Here is a 23,433-nt window from a genome sequence, read left to right as displayed (position 1 = left end):
GCAGCAGCTCTCAGAGATTTGGGGTTGGGTGGCTTAGACACCCGCAGGAAGAGCTGCACCAACTACGCGTATCAAAACTCACGGGGCTGTTCACCCAAAACAGTGAACCTGGCTGTTAATGGGGGAAAAAAAATGTAAAAAGTTACATGACTGGTGGGGTGGAGAGTGGGGGGACTTTATTTTCCTTTTTGAACTTTTCTATATTTTCAAATTTTCCTACAAGGAACATCTGAAATTAGATTTAGAACATGTTACTTTAAAATGGAATTTTAGGAGTTCCCTGGTGGTGCAATGGGTTAAGGATCTGGCATTGTCACCACTGTGGCTCTGGTTACTGCTGTGGGGAGGATTTGATCCACCAGGGACTTCCATATGCCGCAGGTGCAGTCAAAGAAAAAAAGAAAAAAAAAAGAAATTTTAAAAAAGTAAAGAAGCTCAGACATCACAGAGGGGACATACAACAAGGTCCTGTCCACGAGAATTCATTTATCTATTTATTTATTTTTGTCTTTTCTAGGGCCACACCTGTGGCATATGGAGGTTCCCAGGCTAGGGGTCCAATCGGAGCTGTAGCCACCAGCCTACAACACAGCTCTCGGCAACGCCAGGTCCTTAATGTACTGAGCAAGGCCAGGGATTAATCCAAAACCTCATGTTTCCTGGTCAGGTTCGTTAACCACTGAGCCACGACGGGAACTCCATGTCCATGAGAATTTAAAGGGTGTGTGTGTGTTTCATGATCCCAGCTTGGGAGCCAGACTTCTTCGAAATGAATCCTGTCTCCACCACTTACCATCTAGATGACCTGCAGTAAGTGACACTGTCCATTCCTCTATTGCTCTCCTACACCGAGGATAAAAGCATTGCCTCCTGCTACAGACTAAACATTTGTGTCCCCTGACAAAATTCATTTGCCGAAACCTAATCCCAATGTGATGGTATTAGAGGGTGGAGCCTTTGGATGGAGCCCTCAGGACGGGATCAGTGCCCCCTCTAAAAGAGATGCCAGCCAGCCGTGGGGTCCCTTCCACAGGGTGAAGACAAAAGATGGTGGTCTATGAACCAGGAAGTGGGTCCTCACCAGACACAGAATCTGCTGTGCCCTTGATCTTGGACTTCCCAGCAGCGGCGAGAAATAACTTTCTGCTGTTTATAAGCCACCCGGTCCACTCTACAGTATTTTCGTTACAGCAGCCCAAATAAAATGGACTAAGACATCTCCCTAGAAGGCTACTGGGAGGAGCGAAAGGCATGTCCCATGTAAAGTTCATAGTTCAGGCCCAGACCCATTGGGAACACTCGCTAAAGAATTACAGCATAAATTCATGAAGGAACAGCATTTTAAAAAGAAAAAGAAATGAATATATATATATATATATATATATATATATATATATACATACATGTATATATATGTATATGTATGGCTGATTCACTTTGCTGTACGCTTGAAACTAACACAACATCGTAAGTCAGCTATACATACTCCAGTTAGATTTATCTGAAGAAGAAGAGGAAGAGAGGGAGAAGGAGAAGGAGAAGGAGAAAAGAAAGATCAAGCAACAAAGAAGGCCACCTGGAGGGAAACAGAACAAAAATGTTGCCAGCATTTCCTCTTAGCATGAGGTGAACCATCAGTCAGGGGAGTCTTCTTTTCTTTAGTTTTGATACTCTCCACATTTTGAAAAGGAACATACCTGGAAATTACCGAAAATTAAGGAGAGAAGAAACACCCTAAAAAGCCAAGAAGCAATCATTTACTCCTGTGTAGGATGAGAGATGACTTATTTCCTTTGCTTTCTATTAAAAATAAGTATTTATGACTTTCACAGTGAAGAAAATGAGAAATGTTAGTAATAAGAAAAACTGATGGACAGGCTCACCTATTATATTCCAGAAACATGATCTGTGCAGACCCCCTGCCAGATGCTTTAACACAGCATCTCGAAGCCTGAAGCCCTTCACCTCCTACACAGACAGAGGAGTTCTGCTCACTGTCAGGAAATGTGGGCCCAATGGTCACCCAGAGATTCCCCCCCACCCCAGGAGAAAGTCAGATGACCCATCTCCATGGAGAGCCCCTGGTGAGGGTAGGGAGTGGAGAGCTGCGGTAGCAACTGTGATTGTATCTAAGGGTGTGAAGGTGTCGTGCATCCTGCTACTTCCGTCAGCAGGCTGTCTTTCCTCCAGGCACCCATTTCCCAAGTGCAGTGGCCTGACCCTTCAGGCCCAGCCCCCAGTCTGCCAAAGGGCTGAGCCCATGACCGAGTCTGGGCCGCCTGGAGTTCTCTGTTTGGTTAGCTCTGTGATTGGTTCTGATGTGAGCACATGACTAAAGCCAAGCCAATCAGAGACTTCCCTGGGATTGTTCTGCTACAGTCTAGGGTAAGAAACTCTCAATAGGAAACACCACCATACTGAAATAAAGTGAGGCGTAGCTGCTTGTGCCCTTCATGCCTCCCATGTGGAGTGGACTGTCCGAGAAGTGTGCCCTAACAGTACCATCCGAGCCCCTGCATCCAGACCTTCCTGGACTTGTATCACCACAGCTGATAAGACCCTCTGTTTTGTTTAAGCCAGCTTCTATTGGAACTTGCTATGGAAAGGTTCTAAGAATCTTTTACTTAGTGAGCAGCTACAACATGCCCTGGTACCACGTCATCCTCTGCCTACGTATTCATCCATCCATCCATCCATCCATCCCCCATCCATCCAATCAACAGACAGCTACTGAAGAGCAAGCGTGGGCCAGGCACCTTACTCACCTTACACCTTAGAGCACATAGGATATAGCAGCAAACAAAATATATAGTCTCTTTCCTTAGGGAGCTTACATTCTATCAGGAAACAATAAAAAACAAATTCAAAAGTAACTAAAATACATAACAGATTTGTGAATAAGTGCTAAAAGGAAACAGCATACTGAGATAAAGTGGTGGGTATGGGGGGCATCTAATTTTAGACAGGGCAGCTTCTCTGAAGAGCTGATTTCTAAGCTCCTGTCAGAGGATGAGAAGGTGCTAGCCGTGAGAGTACAGAAATTTCCAGGCAGAGGAAACAGAACACACAAAGGCCCTAGGCTATGACAGGAAGCAACCAGACCTGTTCTAACATGAGGGGAAGAGTGAGGAGGGGCAGGAGGAGACATGGAAAGAGGCAGATGCCAAATACCTCGGGGCCTTGAAGGCAGTGGCGAGGGGCTTGGATTTTATGCTGAGTGCAAACAAGGCACCAATGAAGGGCTGTATTCAGAAAAGTGAGGTAGTCGGACTGGGGTTTTAAGATGCACCACTCTTGGCTCAGGAACAATGAAATGAAGAGGAGGGCAAGAGTGATACAAAGAGCAACGTAGGTGCTACTGCACAAGTCCATGCAGGAGCCAGGACTAGGCAGGTGGCAGTGATGAAAAAGAGCCATAGCTGGATTGGGGATAAACATTTGGAAATAGAGCTAGTGGGATTCACTCGTCAGCTGAAGCTTGAGGTGGAGGAAGCAGAAGGAATCAGAAATCAGTATGGAGGAAGCCCTGGGCCGCTGGGGCTGACGGTCGGCCTGGATCCCTGCACGCAGCTGGGTGCAGGTGGGTGCTGCATTCTGAGGTGGCTCCCGGCCTCGAAAGAGCCGGGCTGTCAGGATGGCGGGGCCTCTGGCTCCCAGAGGGAAAGGGTGGGGACGGGAAGAGAGGTGGGGAGGAGAGGCTAGGAGCCAGGGTGGCAAGATCCATGTCGATTAAAGCGGAACCCAGGAGCCAAATACACGTTGGCTTTTCTGGTTTAATCTCACACAGCCTCCCGCTCCATATGGTCCACATGCGGGGCCCATGACAGCCACCCCAGCCAACGAGAAACCAAGATGGTGGCAGAGGCCAGGCAGCTCTCCTCCCCATGCCCGAGGGAGGCCTGACTTTAAACATGGGAATGCATGGACAGAGGAAAGGGGAGAGAAGCCTGCCCCGTTGGGGGCACCACGAAAACCTCTTACCGGCGCCGCCTGCATCTTCAGTTCAAAACAACCACCAGCAAGAGCTTATTCGGGGAGCCTGTGGCCCGTGGCTGTGGCCCTGGAATCCAGCCTCTGCATCACCCACTCTCCCTGCCAGCGCCGATCCCAGCCAGCGCTTCCACTTCCTTTCGCAACTTCCAATGGGGAAATCGCTGAAGAAGAAAAACGGCTCCCTGCCAGCAGGCTCTGAAATCATTTCCCCAGCTGCAGCCAGAACGTGAAGCTGTGATTTTTTAGTTTTCAGCCTGCAGATGGGGCTGGGGGTGGTGTGTGTGTGTGGGGGGGCCACGGTCACCGTGTGTGCTTCTAGCTGCCCCCGGAAGGGGCCCTGCCTCTAAACTCCCCTGTTCACTCCCTCCTCCCTAAGGCCCCCAACCCTCCAGGCCGTGCTCCAGGTCGGAGCCCTGTCTCATCCTCCAGCCATCCCCCCATGAGTCCAGCTGTCTCACTGGGAGGAGTTTTTCTTTCCTTCAAACAATCCTAGTGTTCCCTTTCTTTCTTTTTTTTTTTTCTCAGAGCCACATATGGGGCACATGGAGGTTCCCAGGCTTGAGGTGGAATCAGAGCTGCAGCTGCCGGCCTACACCACAGCCACAGCAACCAGGGATCCAAGCCATGTCTGTGATCTACACCACAGCTCACAGCAACGCCAGATCCTTAACTCACTGAGCGAGGCCGGGATGGAACCCACGTCCTCATGAATCCTAGTCGGGTTCTTAACCTGCTGGGCCACAGCGGGAACTCCCTGTTTTCTCTCTCTATCTCAGGCACCCACACTTCAGTGATCTCCCAAATAAACCCCCAAGCCCTCCACTCTTCTCGTGGAGATTCCACGAACCAGCCTTGTTTCCTCACCAATCTCCTCCCAGACCAGGTGCTTTGCAAATACTTCCCACAAGGATGGCGCCAGCTCTCTCAGACACCAGGGTCTTTGCAGTTACTGTCCCTCCGTTTGGCGAGCCCTTCCCCTTCTCGCCAAGCTAGCTCCCGGCTCTCAGGGAAGCCCTCCCTGGTGCTGGTCCTTTCCTGACCCCGGGGTGAGTTTGCCCGCTCGCTCCCAGAGACCCCAGGCTGGTTTCTGTCCAGACACTGGCACCAGCTCTAGACTGTGCCTCACTCCCTAGCCTGAGTGCTCCCGGCAGGCACTGGGGAGAGGGTCTTTGGCAGCCTGGCTCTCGGCACAGGGCCCGCCAGCGAGGGCTCCAGACCTGTGCTGCCCAACCACAGCCAGAGCCAAATGGCTATTTAAATAAAAATGCAATATGATAGAATGAAATTTAAATGTTGGTTTCTCAGTTGCGCTATACATATGTCAAATGCCACATGGCCACACGCGGCTGGTGGCTGCCACGGTGCACAGGGCGGAACAGAATGTTTGTAGCATCACAGAAGGTTCTACTGGACAAGCACTGTGCTCGGCAAAGGTCTGGTGTTGGGTGAGTGTATGAAGGCGTCTCTGGAGCTGCCCATCTCCAACATCCATGCAGGAGGGGAGGGGCAGTCAGCGGCCACACAGGTCACAAGTGCCCACAGCAGGGGCTCTGGAGGTGCAGAGGGCTGAGATGGGACCCTGGAGGGAGGAGGAGGAAGGCAGAATCCTCTTGTCTACATCAGAAGCCTGGAAGTGCCACCCCACCCCACCGACACTTCCATCGCCGTCCCCTCTCGTCATCCAGCAGAAAGGCACTGTTTCCTGGAAGCCGTGTGACCCCAAACTGGTGACCACAATCCAAGGACAAAAGCCGAGATAATATTCACATCGCCCTCGAGGGATGGAGGCCGGAGAGGTGATATGGGAAAGGAAGGAGGAAGTTATACACGGACACACGGCGACACAGGCCTAGGATGCAGGCATTTTCCTGGGGGACAAGTCAGGGCCCCGGTCACGAAGCCATGAAGGGTCAAGAGCAGCCGAGAAGAGACAAGTCCCATCACACAAAGACCAGTCCCAGAGGCCCCGGGGAATGGCCCGGGGGCAACTTGTCTTGGGGGACCTACTGCACCAGTGTACTCACAGTTCAGCACAAAGATGTTGCCTGACTTCAAGAATTTGGACCCCTTCCCCAAGAAACCAAATGAAAAAAGAACAGGTAGAGAGACCCTTCTTCAAAGCCTGACTCCCCCCACCCCCCACCCCCGTCTCTATCCCACTGTGGCTTTTGTTCATTCCTCAGTCACCTCACACGAGCAAATATCTGCCAGGGCTTCCCACATGCCAGGCGCCCTGTTGCCCGGCATGTGGCTTCTGCTGGGCATGAGCTGATGCCCTCTATGTGGGCCTCTGTGTGTGCAGGTGGGCACCCCTCCAATACAGTCATTCTTAAGATATCATGGAGAAATCCAGCTCTTATCCAATCCTTCCTATTCTACTGCTACAGAAGAATGGGGTGGGTTTGCAGGGACTAACGCAGAGATGAGATTCGAACTAAAAGCCTGTAGAATGGTATATAGTCTATGATCCCATTTTAACATCTAAAAGTGTGGGGGTTCCCCAGTGGTTAAGGAATCCGACTAGGAACCATGAGGTTGCGGGTTCTATCCCTGGCCTTGCTCAGTGGGTTAAGGATCCGGCGTTGCCGTGAGCTGTGGTGCAGGTTGCAGACGCCGCTCAGATTCTGTGTTGCTATGGCTGTGATGTAGGCTGGTGGCTACACCTCCGATTGGACCCCTAGCCTGGGAACCTCCGTGTGCCACAGGTGCGGCCCTAGAAAAGGCAAAAAATAAAGATAAAAAATAAAATACAAAGGGGGGAGGAACAAATTTGTATGTGAATTAAACACAGTGTGGTACCCTGGACTGGAACCTAGATACGGAAGAGGGCATTAATGGAGAAACCGGGGAAATCCAAATAGAGTCTAGAGCTCAGTCAGGAGTCACAGACCACTGCTGTGTTGGTAGTTTTCACCGACGTGCCCTGGTAACGTGTGATGCTCACGATGGGGAAGCTGGGGAGGGGTACATGCGGGAACTCCGCACACTCTCTCTGCAACTTTTCTGTCAACAGAAAACTATTCCAAAATAGAACATTTATTTGAGAAAATCAATAATGGTTTCGATGACATTCAGAAGTCAACCGATTCTGTCTTGGAGGTCAATTCTGCAAAGGTGGGGCCCTTCGCCGTATTTAGAACTTGCACCTATTCCAGAACCACTTCTGGTTGGAAGCACACGGGACGCATCAGGACCTAGGCGAGCAGAGTCCACACGACGGGTGGGGTTAAGACACGGAACAAAACAGACCAACACCCCGGGGCTGGCCTTGAAGCCTGGCGGGGAGCTGCTCTCACTCTGCCGGTTACCCACCGCCCCCAGCCCCATCGCAGGGAGCAGAGCGAAGGCAGGCCCTCCCCGTCAGCAGGGGCTGGAGTTTCTAAAGGAATCAGCTTTCTTTTCAACCTTCAGAGTACTCGGGCCTAGGGCCCAAGAACTGACTGAGGTTTGGGGGAAGAAAAAACCAATGTTGAGAAGAAGGGTCTGGGAGCCTGGGGGGAGACCGAGCGACCCCTACCAGCAGTTCCTGGTGGTTCTGAAAATCCAGGCCACCCGGCCCGCCCTCCTCCTGCTCCCCACCCGCTCCGGCCTCATTTCCTCCACCCTATTAGTGACACTTGGCAAGGATGCTGGCGTGTGACCCTTGGGGCCAGCAGGGGGTGGGAGGCAGACACTGGGCCCAGCTCCAGTTGGTCCTAGGTGCTGCTCTCTCTCTTAGGCCCTCAGCTGCCTCATGATTAGAAAAGTGCCCCTAGTCAGGCCCTGTTCCCAGCCCTCCATCCACACCCCCGATGGCTACGTAGAGCTGCCCAGTGTGCGAGCCTCTAACGGCCTCCGCTGGGTCTGACTCTCCATCAGGAATAATGGCAGCTGAGGATGAGAGGTGAGGAAACTGCCTTAATCTTCCCTCCTCCAGCCCAGCAAACACCAGGGTGCCTCTAAGCGCCTGACCTTCACAGCTGTCCCAGTGAGTCCACAGTACATGGGTTACTCTCCCATTTGGCAGGGTAGGAAACTGAGGCTTAGGGAGGTGAAAGGGTTTGGCCAGGTTCCCAGAGCAAGGACCCAGGCATTTCTGAGAGGGATGAGACCAAGAGCCAGGACCATGCAATGCATGCAGTGCACTTAGCAGCACACCCCAGATGTGCTCTCAACAGGTCAGCTTCGAGGCAAAATGAGCAGGAGACCCTCGGGGCCCCAGGAGCCCGCCTTGGTCCTGGTGCAGCCCAGTAAGCAGACTACAGAGGCCTCCCAGGAAGAGGCTGGTCAGGCATCTAGAATCCCTTCATAAATGAAGGGGGCTAATAATATGTCAGATGGGCTCCCTGGGGGCACTGGCCCGTCCCAGCTTCCCCAGAAAAGGCCCCCTCCCCTGGGAACACCAACTCTCCCAGGGGTCCTGCCAGGGGCTGACTCATGGGCAGCTGGGCATAGTTGGGAAGGTGGGGCTTTGGGGCTATGGTCCCAACAGCGGCATCTCTTACAAGACCAGACCTTGGAGTAACCTGTGTCGCCACCCACTCAGGACTTGGCTCCCGGGCACACGCCATGTCCTGATGAGATCCACCCTTCCTCCTTCCTCTCAAACAAGCAGTCATCACATCAGGCCCAACACTCAACGGGGATTCTGTGGCCAACAACCCACAGCAGGCAGGTCCCTGTCCCATGGAGTTTGTATTCCAGGGGGGAGAGGGGCGACGGACCACAGAAAACAAATGCATAAACTCCAGAAAGTGGTCGGTGTCCTCTGAGAAAAATCAGCCAAGATGCATTGGTAGAGAAAGAAAAACAAGGATGATCTTTCAATCTGTCATCAGGGAAGACTGCCTGGAGGAGGTAACAATAGACCTGCCACGAAAATGATGTCCATGGGATGAGCCCAGGAAAGAGCTCTCCAGGGAGCGGAAGCGCAGGTGCAAAGGTCAGACCAGAGGGAGTGAAGGGGAGGGTGAGCGAGATGAGGTCAGAGAGAGTGGAGCAGAGGTCAAAGTGTGTGAAGCATCTGGTATTTTTTCCAGAAAGACCTAGGAAGCACTGGAAAAATGAGGTGATCCAGTTTCTGTTTCTTCCGTGGGCTCCCTGGCTGCTGTGCGGAGCTTGGAATGAAGAGAGTGAATAATAAACAGAGCGATAGTTCTGGGGCTGCTGCAGGCGTCTGGGCAAGAGAGCACGGTGGCCTGGACCACGGTGCTGGGGGAGGGGGACCCGGGAGAGGTGGACGGGTCTGCAGCAGGTCCTGGGCCAGTGCCCACCGGGCTCCCCAAGGGACTGCACCTGTGAGCAGGGGCAAGGCGGGAAACAGGGACATTCTTAGGTTTGTGTAGATAAAGCTACCTTTTACAGAGATGGGAGGATGGGGTGGAAAAGGAAGCATGTGTGGGAGACCTCTGTCCCGGCTGCCACCAGAGGGCTCCCCAGAGGCCAAAAGGCCCCTGCAGCTAGCCTCTCCCAAAGACGGACACGGGAAGGGCTGCACAGCCTGGACAAGCGTGGGGCTACGCGCTTCTTGTCCCTGGAGAGCGGAGAGAAATCCCTCCAGGAGCAAAACCATCTGTCAAAGATGTCTTAGGCCCAAGAAAGGAAGTTAGAAGGCACAGTTTGGAGCCCAGCAGGCCGGGGTCTGAACCTTAAGTCTGCCCCTGTTACCAGCTCTGGGACCCTCAGAGAGGCCCTCAGCCACTCTGAACCTGGTGGTCCTTGTCTGTCAGGTAGGGATGACGCTGATGAGATGCTGGGCAAGTCGCTGCCCTTGCGGGGCCCCAGGAACTTCAACTTAAGCTACAGACATGAGTGTGAAGAGAGGCTGCTCTGGCCCGAGGCCTTAGGGAGGGGCAGGGTGAAGGCTGGGGTTGGCTTCAGGGTCTCCAAGTCCATGGTTTTAAATCTGTCGAGATGGATGAACCATTACATGTTTGGGTTTCCTTTCTGTCGGGCAGAAAACCGTCAGGCAATGAGGGTGGGGCGGGGAGATGGAAGGAGCGATGGAGAGAGAGATACAGGTCATACATATGTGTGAGGTGTGCCTGCGCCTGCGACTGTTAATAACACGCCCAAGGTCCCTCCAGCTCACAAAGCAGCTGCCCTCAACCTTCACATGGGCCAACTCTTTTCCGCCAGCTTTTTTTTTTTTTTTTGTCTTTTTGCTATTTCTTTGGGCCGCTCCCGCAGCATATGGAGGTTCCCAGGCTAGGGGTCCAATCGGAGGTGTAGTCACCGGCCTACGCCAGAGCCACAGCAACGCAGGATCCGAGCCGTTTCTGCAACCTACACCACAGCTCACGGCAACGCCAGATCGTTAACCCACTGAGCAAGGGCAGGGACCGAACCCGCAACTTCATGGTTCCTAGTCGGATTCGTTAACCCCTGCGCCACGATGGGAACTCCATTTTCTGCCAGCTTCTTAAAAGCTGTCATATGCCACAAATACGAGAGCCCCTGGGTCAGGGCCAGGGCCAGGAGCAGGCAGGGTACTGAGAGCTCCCCGAGGTGTCCCCTCACTGACTCCCATCTTCTCTCCCCCTCCCCCCATGACAGGAACCTTTTATATTCATGTCATCTCCTGTCCAGGAATCTCTCCTAGGGGAAAATTCTTAAATGTACTATAGTTAAGGTATACAGTATATGAAGATATATATATATATATATACTATATGTTGTATATAGTACATATCATATGTATACTATATTTAAGTATTTTACACATTATATGTAACATATAAAACATGTTATATAATATGCAAAATATACATGTATAATATATAACACATTATAATGTTATATAACATGTAACATAATATTTAAAATTCTTAATATATAGATTACATATTATGTGTTATATATAATAGTGAACAACTGGAATTAACCTCTGCCTGGTAAACTACATCACATATACTCAAATATTAAAAAAAAAAAGAGGGGGTTACTAAGTGTGAAAATATGGGGAACACATGCTGGTTTGCATCTCAAATGATAAGAGCAAAATATAAAATTGTTCCTTCAGGATAGTTTTTTTTTTTTTTTTTCCTTTTAGGGCCACACCTGAGGCATATGGAGGTTCCCAGGCTAGGGGTCAAATTGGAGCTGTAGCCACCGGCCTACACCACAGCCACAGCCACGCGGGATCCGAGCTGCATCTGCGACCTACACCACAGCTCACGGCAATGCTGGATCCTCAACCCACTGAGCAAGGCCAGGGATCGAACCTGCAACCTCATGGTTCCTAGTCAGATTCATTTCTGCTGAGCCACGACAGGAACTCCCCTTCAGGATAGTTTAAAACTAGTGCTGCCCAACAGATATATAATGCAAGCCACACACTTAAATTTTCATTTTTGAGTAGCCACATTTTAAAAAGTAAATATACATAAAATTAATTTTAATCACATTTTATTTACCTTAATATATCCAAACTAGTGTCATCATCTAACAGATTAAATATTAAAAGCGATTAATATTTTCTTTTTCTGTATCTGGTCTTCAGAATTCAGCACATCTTTGCTGGGGTTTTTTTTTTGTCTTTTTGCTATTTCTTGGGGCCGCTCCCGCGGCATATGGAGGTTCCCAGGCTAGGGGTCGAATCAGAGCTGTAGCCACCGGCCTACGCCAGAGCCACAGCAACGCAGGATCCGAGCCGCGTCTGCAACCTACACCACAGCTCACGGCAACGCCGGATCGTTAACCCACTGAGCAAGGGCAGGGACCGAACCCGCAACCTCATGGTTTCTGGTCGGATTCGTTAACCACTGCGCCACAACGGGAACTCCTCAGCACATCTTTGAATTTACATCTTTGAAATCATAACACATCTCAATGGGGACTTGCCACATTCCAAATATGTAATATTGGCCAGATGGCAAAGGTCTAACCCTTTAGAGACTTTTAAAAAACTTAAGTATTAGGGTTAAAAAAGAGAGAGAGACTAGAAGGAAATATCAAAATCTTACTGATCACAGATTTTCTGAGTGGTGGGAATATGCATGTGATTTTTCCCCCTCATTTTTCTGTTTTCCAAAGCGTCTTTATAAATGAATTCATATTACTTTTAAAACAATAATAAGTGTTGATTTTTTAAATTTTAGAACAGAAATAAGAGATTTAAAAGGCCTGGCTGGGTGTATGACCGCACCTTCCAAGCATTGATTTATTGATGTCCCATGTGATATTTTCTGACCCCTGACCCCTGGCCCCTGACCCCCTCCACTCTCCGTGAATACGGCTGGATTAGTTGGTTAGCAGGTAGGTGGGTGGGTAGACTGGATGGGTGGGAAGAGGGAGCAAAGGAGGGAAGACAGTATGTTATTGCGGTCGCAGGAGAAAGCCACACACAGACCCTGGCTTCCAAATTCCAAAGCTATCATCACTATGTGTATGATTTTAAAAAGTTATTTGACCGTTCTATCCTTTAATGTTGTCATGTATAAAATGGCCATCCTGATAGCAACGCCTTCACAGAGTTTTGTGAGAATTAAGTGAGATTATCTATACAGAATGTTTAACTCAGGGTCTGCGGCACAGCCAACATTTCCAGAAGTGCGAACCTGTGCATGGTGTGGTCCGGCTGTCCGGCTCAGAAGGCGATGGGGCCCAGGACACGTGTGGAGCCGCATTTACCCTGGGTCCCTCCTGCTGCCACCACCTACGCCCCCGCCTCCACGTCCCCTTCCCCTCTGTGGTAGCCACGGGGGGATCTAGTTCTAGGGTTTGGGTGTGGTTCCCTTGCATGACCCCCCAAGCCCCAGCCCCCACGGCCCGGCCCGCGTACCTGCACTGCCTCCGGCCTCACGTTGAAGGTGTACAGCCAGTCGCTGAAGCGAGGGTAGCTGTTGAGCTCGGAGGTCCTCTCCCCGGGGGCCACGCTCAGCTTGCACTGCCGCTGCTTGCAAATGTACCGGACCAGCTTCGCCTGCGGGGCGGGGGGGGGTGCCCAGGAGAGAAAAGCGGGGTTCACTGGGGGCACGTGCCTGTGGCAGCCCCAAGCACGACATGGGGAGCTCTGGCAAACAAGAGCCCGTGATAAGGACAGGGGCCTGCCAGCTGCCCCTCTGCTGCCCTTCAAACAGAATGACGTAGGAAACCAAGGGGGGAGGGGGGAGGGGAGGAGGGTCTGGGAGAGCCTGTGGGGAAACCTAGGGACCCAGCCGTCACCCCTACCCCACCCAAGGCGTCACCCTCAGGACCACCATCCTCAGCGGGCGATGGTCAAGACTGCGCAGAACAGAGAACAGGGCTAAACGGAGACTGGCTTCCTGCCAGGGGAGGGGAGGGCTCAGCGGAGTCGGTAAGTGATGACACGATGATCCGGGGAAGACGTGGGGGTTTGGGGAGGATGAGCCGCCTTCCACTTAGGACGCTTCTGGCCCAGAATCAGACGGCCTGGGTTGGGATCTGGGGGCTCAGACACACCTTAGCCCTGTGACCTTGGACAAGTGACTTAATACTGCACCCCCAGAAAAGTCTCAGTTTCCTCCTCCAGAAAATGGGGGTGACCATAGAATGTCCCTCTCAGGGAGGCCAGGAAGCAATGAAGCACTCGGTATGTGCCCGGCGCACAGCGCACGCAGAGTGCCGGCCAGGCCTGCGGGCTCTGGCATTATTGGCAAAGGCCCCTGACTTGCGTTCATCAAGAAGCTTTCCAGACCCACTCCCTGAAATGTATGCACAGTTCAGACTTGTGTGTCTGTGCATTTTCTGAAGGCCGTCCACAGCTTTCAAGAGGCTAAAACTTCAAATAAAAGAAATGTAAATGAGGTCAGATCCGTATTCTCTTTGACACACGCTGGACCCTGACTGACCAGGTGCCCACACTGTACTGAAGAATGCGGAGGGCCAGATGGCAGGCCTGGCGCGGCCGGGGCTGATTAAGAAGGGGGAGTGGGGAGTTCCCGTCGCGGCTCAGGGGTAACAAACCCAACTAGTATCCATGAGGATGCGGGTTCGATCCCTGGCCTCACTCAGTGAGTTAAGGATCTGGTGTTGCCGTGAGCTGTGGTGCATGCTGGGAGCTGCAGCTCTGATTGGACCCCTAGCCTCAACTTCCATATGCCATGGGTGTGGCCCTAAAAAGACAAAAAAGAAGAAGAAGAAGAAGAAGAAGTGGGAGTGGATTCCAACAGATGGAAATGAGCACACAATCCAAAGAGGACCAAGGAGCTACTGGTTCGGCTGATACCCAGCGAGTCAGGGACCCCATGAGAGCTGCTGGGATGGTGACTTTGAAGCTGCTCCCAAAGCAAGTGACACCTTTAAAGTCTTGTTGGAAGAAATCCTGCCATTTGGAGCCACTCCCCAGGGCCTGCTGCCTCCACGAGGGTTTTTGCTGTTGTTAATTCATTCCTTTTTCTTTCATCTGTAAACATCTTAGTGTATTTCTCTAAAGGGTGAGGATTCTTTTGTTAGCACCATCAAGATGCTAAAAAATAATTAATGATATTTAATTATTTAAAATTTAAAATATCTAGAAAGGCTCCCAACTTCCAAACAGGAGCTCTGGACCATTTGGGGACCCCTTCGGCAGTCTGGGGAGATCCTCAATTCCTTTCCGAGAATAATGCTTTTATTTATTTTTTATTTTTTTGTCTTTTCTAGGGCCACACCCACGGCATATGGAGGTTCCCAGGCTAAGGGTCTAATCGGAGCTGTAGCCGCTGGCCTACACCACAGCCACAGCAACTCCAGATCCGAGCCGTGCCTGTGACCTACACCACAGCTCACGGCAACGCCGGATCCTTAACCCACTGAGTGAGGCCAGGGATCGAACCCTCAACCTCATGGTTCCTAGTCAGATTCGTTAACCACTGGGCCATGACAGGAACTCCGAATAATGCTTTTAAATGCATAAAACAGAGCACTTAGGACTACAAAGGAAATCAATTATTTTTAAATACACTCATTAAAATATGATTTAACATTGTAATAGAGCACTAAGAGCTTCTTTATGAAAACACTAAACAATGTCTAGCCACGGGTCTCATATCTTTGAAGTTGTGACAAGTATACACTGCTTTTTCAGATGGCTCTACAACTGTCACGTGGCATGAAAACAGCTGTGCTTTCCACTGGTGACCTCATACGTATTTGCTAAGATGACGGTGCCTTGTTGCCTCCTTTCAAATTGAACAACATACTAAATTTCAGTTAAGGTTAATGGAAAAAAAAAAAGATATGATATTTTTTTCCTCTCCAAATTAATGCACCCCCTGAACTCTATCTACACGGACCCCAGGTAAAGAACCCTTAGGGACAGGAGAATGTGGGGCATGAAATGAGACTCATATTCACAACAGAACCATTGTTTCTATATGTCTTTCTGAAATTTCCCCTAGACATGTGTTTGGTCCCAGGCTATTATCTGCTAGACTTGGGCAAGGGTCCTTTCACGGGCCTTGAGCTCTGTTAACTCAGAAGGCTCAGCAGCAAGCAGGGACAAGTGCTAGAGGGGAAACACTGAGTCAGAATAACAATAATCCCACTCCTTGTACAGCTTGGAAGTTTAGTGAAACCTGGACAAAGGCAAAAACCCCAGGGCATTCCTGTACCACATGCCTCTCAGATACCCAGAGCAGACATTGCTAATTGAATGCTCTCTGCTGGGCTCTCCACCTCTGAGCAGACATTGCTAATGGAACACTCTCTGCCGAGGCTGGCAATTCCAGATTGCCACATAAGAAGCGTAATACTGGCTGTCCTAGTTTGGAACCTAAACCCCTGGGAGCATCTTCAGAGCACAAAGCTAACAAACGTGAACTCATAGGTGCTGCTTTTATCCTTTGGGGCTGAGGAGAGGCACTCACAGCCCTCACCTGGGCTCCCCCTGTGCTGATCCGTCTCTCCCTGTGTGACCAGAGGCCAATTCTAAATACAAGGCCCCAACTTTCTTTCTCAGACTCATCTCCACTCCCCTCCAGCGCTCCGGGCGTACACTCACCTAGGAGCTGGTCTTCAAATGCCTTCTGTGCTTTCCTACCCCGGGGGCCTCCGCTCAAACTGTCCGTTTTGACCGGAATTCGTTTCTCTCCGCCAGCTACGGTGTCCTGAGCCTGGACGAGACATCCTGGGCTAATCAGAATTCCCTGTCTCCCCTTCTGAGTTACGCTGTCTACACCTCTCTGGTGGCCCCCATCACGGCAGGGGGTAGGGTGGAGTGGGGCTCATGTTCGAGCTTCTGATAGGGCTCCCCAACATATTCAAGCTCCCAGGGCAGAGGACACCGCAGAGGCTTTGGAGTTGAACAGAACCTGGGTTTGAATTGACGTTCTGCCACTTAACAGCTGTGTGACCTTAGGGAAGTGTGGTAATTTATCTGAGTCTTGGTTCTCTCATCTGTCCAATAGTGATGCAGATATTAGCTCACAGCTGGTTGGGAGGATTGAACCAGCTGGAACCAGGATTGAACCAGTCCCCCCCGCCCAAAGACTAGGTTAGTCCCCCATTATTATACATCAGGGCAGGGACCTCGACCACCTCATTTCACTGTCCCCCCCAACGCTGATGACAGCAATCCGGCATGTAACATGTGCTCAGAGATCCCTGAGGAAGGAAGGAGGGAAGGAAACACAGGGACCTCCTTCCCATGGTAAAAGGTTTCCCACAGCCAGGCCTGCCCTCCTCTCCAAACTGCTCTCAAACCACAGCATCAAACTGCTGACCAAAAACAGGGCCATCAATTAACTGTGCAAAGTTAAAACCATTCTTTTCCACATTAACCAAAGAGGCTGGGCTGCTGGCCTAACATCTGTGGCAACGAGGGCTGCCTGTCATTGGCCTAAGGGTTTTGAGGGCCATACCTCCGGAGCTGATGAATAAGCCGTCCATTCTGGGTAAGACTTTGGCCATCACAGGTCATCACTGAGATCAGCCAACCTGGCCTTGGCAATGAGCCGGTGTTTGGGGCTTCCTCTAGTTCAGCCCCTCTAACATGTCCAGCCCTTTTCAGGCTCAAGGCCCTCAGCCCTTGAGGGGTCTCTTCCCAGTGACCCCTCAGGCTCCACAACTCAGCCTAGACATCCATTCCTCCAGGAAGCCTCCCCCAAGCCCTTCGGCCCTTCTCTTCCATCAGATCACACACTGCAGTTCTTCTATTTTACTCTCCTGCTTCCTGTTTTGTTTTGGGGTTTTTTTGGCCACACCTGCAGCATGTGGAAGTTCCCAGGCCAGAGATGGAACCCACGCCACAGCAGTGACCCAAACCACTGCGGTGACAACACCAAATCCTTAACCTGCTGTAGCACCAGGGAACTCCCCTGCTTCTTTCTTGAGACAGAAAACTCCGCGAGGCCAGGTGCCTGGTCTGTGTTCTTGGTCACCTGATCACCACTAGACCCCAGGAGGCAGCACAGCACGTGGCAGTTGGTTTGCTGTTGTAAAACCTTTGGTGAATGAACAGACACATGAACCACAATACATTCTGTAGCCCTGCCAGACACACACATTTATGGAGATAACAGTGGGAAACAAATGCCAATTAGGAAATGATGGCTCAGGAGCCTGAGAGTCTCAAAAAACAGGGCGAGTTTCCCCCGAAGAGAAGTGAAGAGTTTCTTTTTAAAAGACTACTAGGAAAAAAAAAAAAAAACATATTTTATAAATAAAATAAATCCCACTTTAAAGAAAGGCTACTAGAGATCCCCACTGGACAGCCCAGAGCAGGTTGAAACCTGCCTGGGGCTCTGCTGAACCCTGCAGCACGGAAAGGGGTTCCTCACTTGCACCCTTGTAACAACCTGTAAGCCCGGCGGGCTGTGTGGGGACCAGGAGAGGGCACGGGTCTCGGTGCGCACTGACCCAACTGCTGGTGTCCTGGCAGCTGCTGTTTCCTGGAGCTTCTAAAGAAGAAAGGACACACCTGCTGATCTGGGTTCTGCTGGATGAGGGGCAGCTGCTCCCATCTGAGCAAAATAAGGCTGCTCTCACTTTTTGGAAAGCTGGTCACTGTTGCAGAAGCACCCAGGGGCTACTTTCCCAGGCAAACCACAGAGGGGCCTCCTGACCCAGCCCCAGGGGCCTCCAAGAGAGCCTTTCATGGGTAGCGTCATTTTCTCTTAACCACAAAACCGCAAGATATAAATTCTGCAGAACAGAAGAGCACCTGGGGTTTCAGCGAAGGGACTAGCCTCGAGAGGGGAAGAGCCATGAGCACTCTGGCCGCAGGGGGAACCCTGGGCTGGAACAAAAGTCTTCCTGGGCCTCGAATATTCTTTTGCTTCACGAGTGTGCAACCCGCCCCTGCCCTGACGCTCAGCCTGATTTATAGAAGGAGCAGAAGAGCATCCTGTCAGCCCACAAACAGCTGGTGGCTATCACCGAGACACCGTACACAGCAGGCGCTCACTACGTGTCCTAGGCTGCAAGACCGAGGCTCTGGTCCCAGCTCTGACACTTAAAATCAAGCCTCCTGGGGAAACCCTTAGCTCAGCTTCAATCTCGCCATAAAAAAGGGTATCGTTTTATGGAAATTGGGGCCAAAGTAACCATATGTGAAAGGGCTTGGACCAAGAACAAGAACACAGGCACCAGTAGGTTACTGTTGTTTACATCAACCACATCCAAGACACAGTGCAGCTCTGAGGAGGAACTCCAGCTCTCGAGCCAGGTAGATGTGGCCTCAGGACCCCTCGCCACCACGCTCTCTCAGCAAGTGAACACAGATTGAACGTGTCAGCCTCGGTTTCCCCACCTGTAAAATGGGGCTGATCTCCCTCAAAGGGCTACTGCGAAAATTTAATGAGAAAATGTGGATGTAAGATGTCCAGGAGGGAATTCCCATCATGGCACAGCAGAAACGAATCTGACTGGTACCCATGAGGACACAGTTCGATCCCTGGCCCTGCCAGTGGGTTAAGGATCTGGCAGTGCCATGAGCTGTGGTGTAGGTCGCAGACATGGCTTGGATCTGACATTGCTATGACTGTGTCGTAGGCCAGTGGCTACAGCTCCAATTTGACCCCTAGCCTGGGAAACTCCATATGCCACGGGTGAGCACCTCCCCTCAAAAAAAGACACACACACAAAAATGCCCAGCACAGTGCCCAGAATAAGGAAATGCACTCAGTGGCAGCTGTGATGGGTGTCGTACTCACTCTGGAGATGAGGCTACAGAAGACCCAAATGCTGGCGCTGGTCTTCAGGACAACGCGGGTGACACAGAGCAGGGACATTCGTTCATTTTAAAGGTCTGAGGGTCAGGACCCAGTTCACAGGCTGCCTCCAGGGAACCTGAGCCCCCCTTCTTCTCGGAATGCTTGCACCCCCGCCATCAGCACCAGAGGCGGTGGGTGGAGTGGACCTGCATCGACTGGTGAAGCTGTTTGCCTTGGATGAGCACCTGCAGCCCAGCCTGGCACCTGATCAACCTCAAATGTAACCTGCCACCGCGGCTGCTCTGACGTGACTCCCCCACAGGTCTCCCGGATGAGGCTGCTGTGAGCCTCGCGTCCGTGGGGGTGAGGCTGGCCAGACATCCCTGAAGATCAGACACAGTCAGATCTCCCAAAGCACATGCCACTGACAGAAGCCTCCATGGGGAAAGGACGCAGTTCCCAGAACTGCAAGGGGTTCAGGAACACGAGACGCCTTCCGCTCGGCTCTGCTCTGAGTTTTCCAGTGCGAGGCCCGCAGCCTCTCCTGGGAAAGACTTTCCTCATCACTCTTCCTTCACATTGGACCCAAACCTGCCTCCCTGCACCCTTAGACTCCAGATTCACCCTTCAGACTGCATCGCGGCTGTCACAGGTGACCCACGGGCCAGGCTGGTCTGAGACACAAGCCCCTCTGCAGCTGCAGAACCCACATCCTTGGGGGCGGCCACGATGGGGCCAGAGTGGTGGCTGCCTTGCCTACAAATGAGAGAGGGCAATGCTGGCCAAAGTGGTTGTCTAAGGGTGGCTGGATGGGGGCCAGCCACTGTGCCAGACTGGCCAGGCGGGGCAGCAGTAATGACTGGGCAAACGTTCCACGGTGGGGGGCTGCCCAGGCCTCCTGTTTAGCACCAGCACCTGTTCCCATCGATGGGGGGCAGGCCTACCATTACTTAACCAATCTATCACCCCTAGTGGGAAGCATGGGCTGGGCAGCCAGACAGCCCAAGTGCCACCCCTGGTGCTATCCTTATCAGCTGTGTGACAGTGACTAGTTTACTTCCTCTTAGCTCCCTCACCAGCAAAGTGGACAAAATAATTCACACTCCATAGCTCTGCTGAAAATTCACTGCAGGATTGATCAATGCCACGGGCTTCGTCTAAGGTCGGGAACACACAGAGCACTCACTAAAAAGGATGCTGTTGATATTCGTCCCGCTCAGCCCCCAAGTAAGGCCTTGGTGAGGAAAAACCGGAGCCACGTGGAGAGCTTCTCACCCCGGCTTTCGCACCTTTGCAGAAAACACATCTTTCCAGACAACTGGTTTTGCAAAGTCAGCTGCACCCCCAAACACAGGGCCTGGGATGGGGAGGTCTCTTTTTTGGGTGATCTGTGATCCAGGCTACAGAAGTGATCAGATGCCAAGACAACTGTCACCCTGAGCCTGTCGGCTGCTGCAAGACCCCAAGCAGATCACTGTCGTCTTGGAGTCCCAGGTCCTCCTGTCTCAGGCAGGGCAGGCAGGGCCATCACCGGGGACGGAGGTGACGGACAGTGAAATGCAAATGGGCAATGAATCCCAGGCACAGGCGGAGACAGACACCGGACTCCCACATACAGCAGCGGGTCGTCTCAACTATGGAAATCGTGTTGACTCTCGATTATCAGCCCTGGCAGTGACAATAATCTCTTCTATTTATGCAGCACCTTATTCCCCTCTCTCCTGGGATTCTCCATGAAATTTCCAGAAGATAAGCACTGCAGTGTAAGAGTGGTGTCCCAACCTTCACACAACCCCAGATCCCCTAAGCTTATCATCCTCCCCATAAAACCATTTCGTATAACTGAAAAAGTCACAGATCCTTCTAGACTCTTGATGGGAGAAAACAAGAGCTATGTCGACATGTGGGTACTGGGCAGCCGGCCTGGCTCACTCACTGGCTGAGGGACACCCGCCCACCCAGCCTGCAAACAGCCACGTGCAACTCTGAGTCCAGGCTCAGTGTGATGACAAGTACGGCTTAATGCTCACAGTCACTCGTCAACGGTCAAAGCACATGTGCTAAGAAATCCATGAGACTTAAAGGTGTATATTATTATTCCTATCTTTTTTCGTTTTTGACTATGCCTGCAGCATGAAGAAGTTCTGGGGCCAGGGATCAAACCCGTGCCACTGCAGTGACCTGAGCCACAGCAGTGGCAACACCAGGTCTTAATCCACTGCACACCAGGGAACTCCCTATTTTCCCCATCTTACAGGTGACAAAACTGAGGTACCGAGAGCTCTGTAGCTTTTTCAAATCACAAAGGGACTCAGACCTCAACACAGAGCCTATTTCTATCTTCCACACCATCTCGCCAAATAACAACTCCTGCCTCCCTCTGCTCATCTAAGCTGTCCTGACGGGCACAAGCCAGGTGTCAGTGGGCAGGGTCTTTCTCTGGTGCAGCTTCGAGTCCCAGATCTAGCCACGTCCAGACTGTTCCATGCAGCGTAGCTTCTGAATGAAAGCCACGGACTACCCTATACTCTCCAAAGGTGTCCAGCCCTTGTGGGCCACCACACCTGGTCCTGTCGTGCAAGAACCTACTCTCTGGGTTGTTCCCGATCCCTGGCTCCAAACCAGCTCTGAACTCATTAAAGCTAGTCACCACTCTGTCGGCACCTGGGGTCACCCCTTCCCAGGAGACCCCCATGTACTTTGCGGAATGAGGCAAGGCACCTGGACAGCCCCGCCACACATCCACGCCCTTTCCTCGGCTCGCTCAGCCCTCCAGCCAGCAGCCACGTCCGGGGATCAGCCTCCAACTCACCCATACCTCAGGGACCTTGGCTTCCTCCTCCCAGATGGGCCCACTGTACTCTTAAGAGGATGTCCAGGGAGTTCCCATTGTGGCTCAGCGGGTTAAGAACCCAACTAGTATCCATGAGAATGCAGGTTCAATCCCTGGCCTCACTCAGTGGGTTAAGGATCCAGTGTTGCCACAGGTCGCAGATGCGGCTTGGATCCTGTGTTGTTATGACTGTGGCATAGGCTGGCAGCTGCAGCTCTCACTTGATCCCTAGCCTGGGAACTTCCATATGCAGCAGGTGTGGCCCTAAAAATAATGATTAAAAGAATTTTTTTTTAATTAAGAGAAAAAGATATCCAGAGCACTCTTTGCTAGTGCCAAGACTCCTTCCAGCCCATCCAGAGCTTCAGGAAGCCGCCAAAGCTCTTGGGACTTACTGGAGGCTTCCTTCTCTGGTCCCTGAAGCTCTGGTGTGCCCTCCCCAGCCCCGGCTGGCGCTGCCCAGGCCTTGCAGTCATTCCCCTTCCTTCTCCCAACTCCTCCCCCGCAGCTGGAATGTGCTTCTGGGGACCTCCTGCCAACCCAGCCTGCTAAGCAATCTGGTCTGGCTGCCACGGCCAGCGTGTTGCAAAACGATTTCTGAGATTGTAAGGAGGCCTCTGGGGGTCGTGACGCAGCTGAAGGGTCCCCGCATGGGTGCGGCCAAGCACGGGCTCTGCTCCAAAAGTGCGGACGGGCAGCCCTCAGGGCTCCGGAGTGCACCCAGGGGGGCTGCCATGGGCAGGCAAGGGGCAGAATGAGCGAGCATGCCAGGGAAAGCAAGGCGAGCAGAGGAGTAAGGGACCTCACTTCCCAAGCCCAGTGTTTCGCAACCAGCCATCCTGTGCCCACTCCGGTCCGCACCCGTGCTTTCCCGTGGAAGCCACCGGGCGTGTGCATTTGTGCAGAGACAACCTCCCCACCGAGCCTCCCACCAGCAACCCTGCCCTGACGTCAAACTCGAAGTCAGGGAACTTCAAATACAAACAAACAAGTCTGCCCCAGACCACAAGTGGAGCAGTTCCCAAGGAGGCCAGAGTGAGAGGGCCAAGGCTGAGGACTCAGGGCCTCCCTCCCCCTTCCCCGGCTCCACTGGGGCTTCGGGCTCTGGGCCCTGACAACCAATGCAGATGGGAGCTGCGATCCCAGGCTGAGACAACACAGGACCTGCCTGCGGCCTCGCTGATGGGTGTGGGTGCCCGGGGCCAGCACAGCAGTGGTGCAGGAGACCCTGCCCAGAGGCACTGGGGAGTTTGCTTATTTCCTCTGTGCAATTAGCACCCCATTAGATAGCATCACTCCTTCTAACTGCTTGGGTGCCAGGTGTGAGTTGGCAGGAAAGGACTGATGAGGCTTAGAAGAACTAAGCTTCCAGGGCAAGGGGGCGCTCGAGCCGGGCCAGGGTGGACGGCAAAGGACCCGCGTTTTCCCAGCAACACCTGCTATCCTGTCTCGTGTTCCACCGAGGCCTTGAGACTCAGCAGGAAAGGTTTTCAAGAGGAAGGCACTCCCCTGACCTAAATCCCTTCTCAAGCT

General features: G+C 52.1%; 1 protein-coding gene across 6 annotated transcripts in view; it reads right to left on the bottom strand.

The window, feature by feature from the left end:
* KSR1 (kinase suppressor of ras 1) overlaps positions 1-23,433 on the bottom strand; it is a 150,473-nt gene that overhangs the window by 53,424 nt on the left and 73,616 nt on the right. For 5 of the 6 annotated variants that reach the window (XM_047758167.1, XM_047758172.1, XM_047758169.1 and 2 more), the window contains exon 2: positions 12,755-12,895. The exons of the other annotated variant lie outside the window; for it this stretch is intronic. In XM_047758167.1, the coding sequence (XP_047614123.1) occupies positions 12,755-12,895 (141 nt within the window). The remainder of the gene's footprint in view (positions 1-12,754; positions 12,896-23,433) is intronic. 6 annotated transcript variants of the gene reach the window in all.

Source organism: Phacochoerus africanus, chromosome 14 (genome assembly GCF_016906955.1).
Source record: "Phacochoerus africanus isolate WHEZ1 chromosome 14, ROS_Pafr_v1, whole genome shotgun sequence".
Taxonomy (NCBI): Eukaryota; Metazoa; Chordata; class Mammalia; order Artiodactyla; family Suidae; genus Phacochoerus; species Phacochoerus africanus.
The sequence above is the reverse complement of the archived record's forward strand: the minus strand, read 5'-3'. Positions and strand labels throughout refer to the sequence as shown.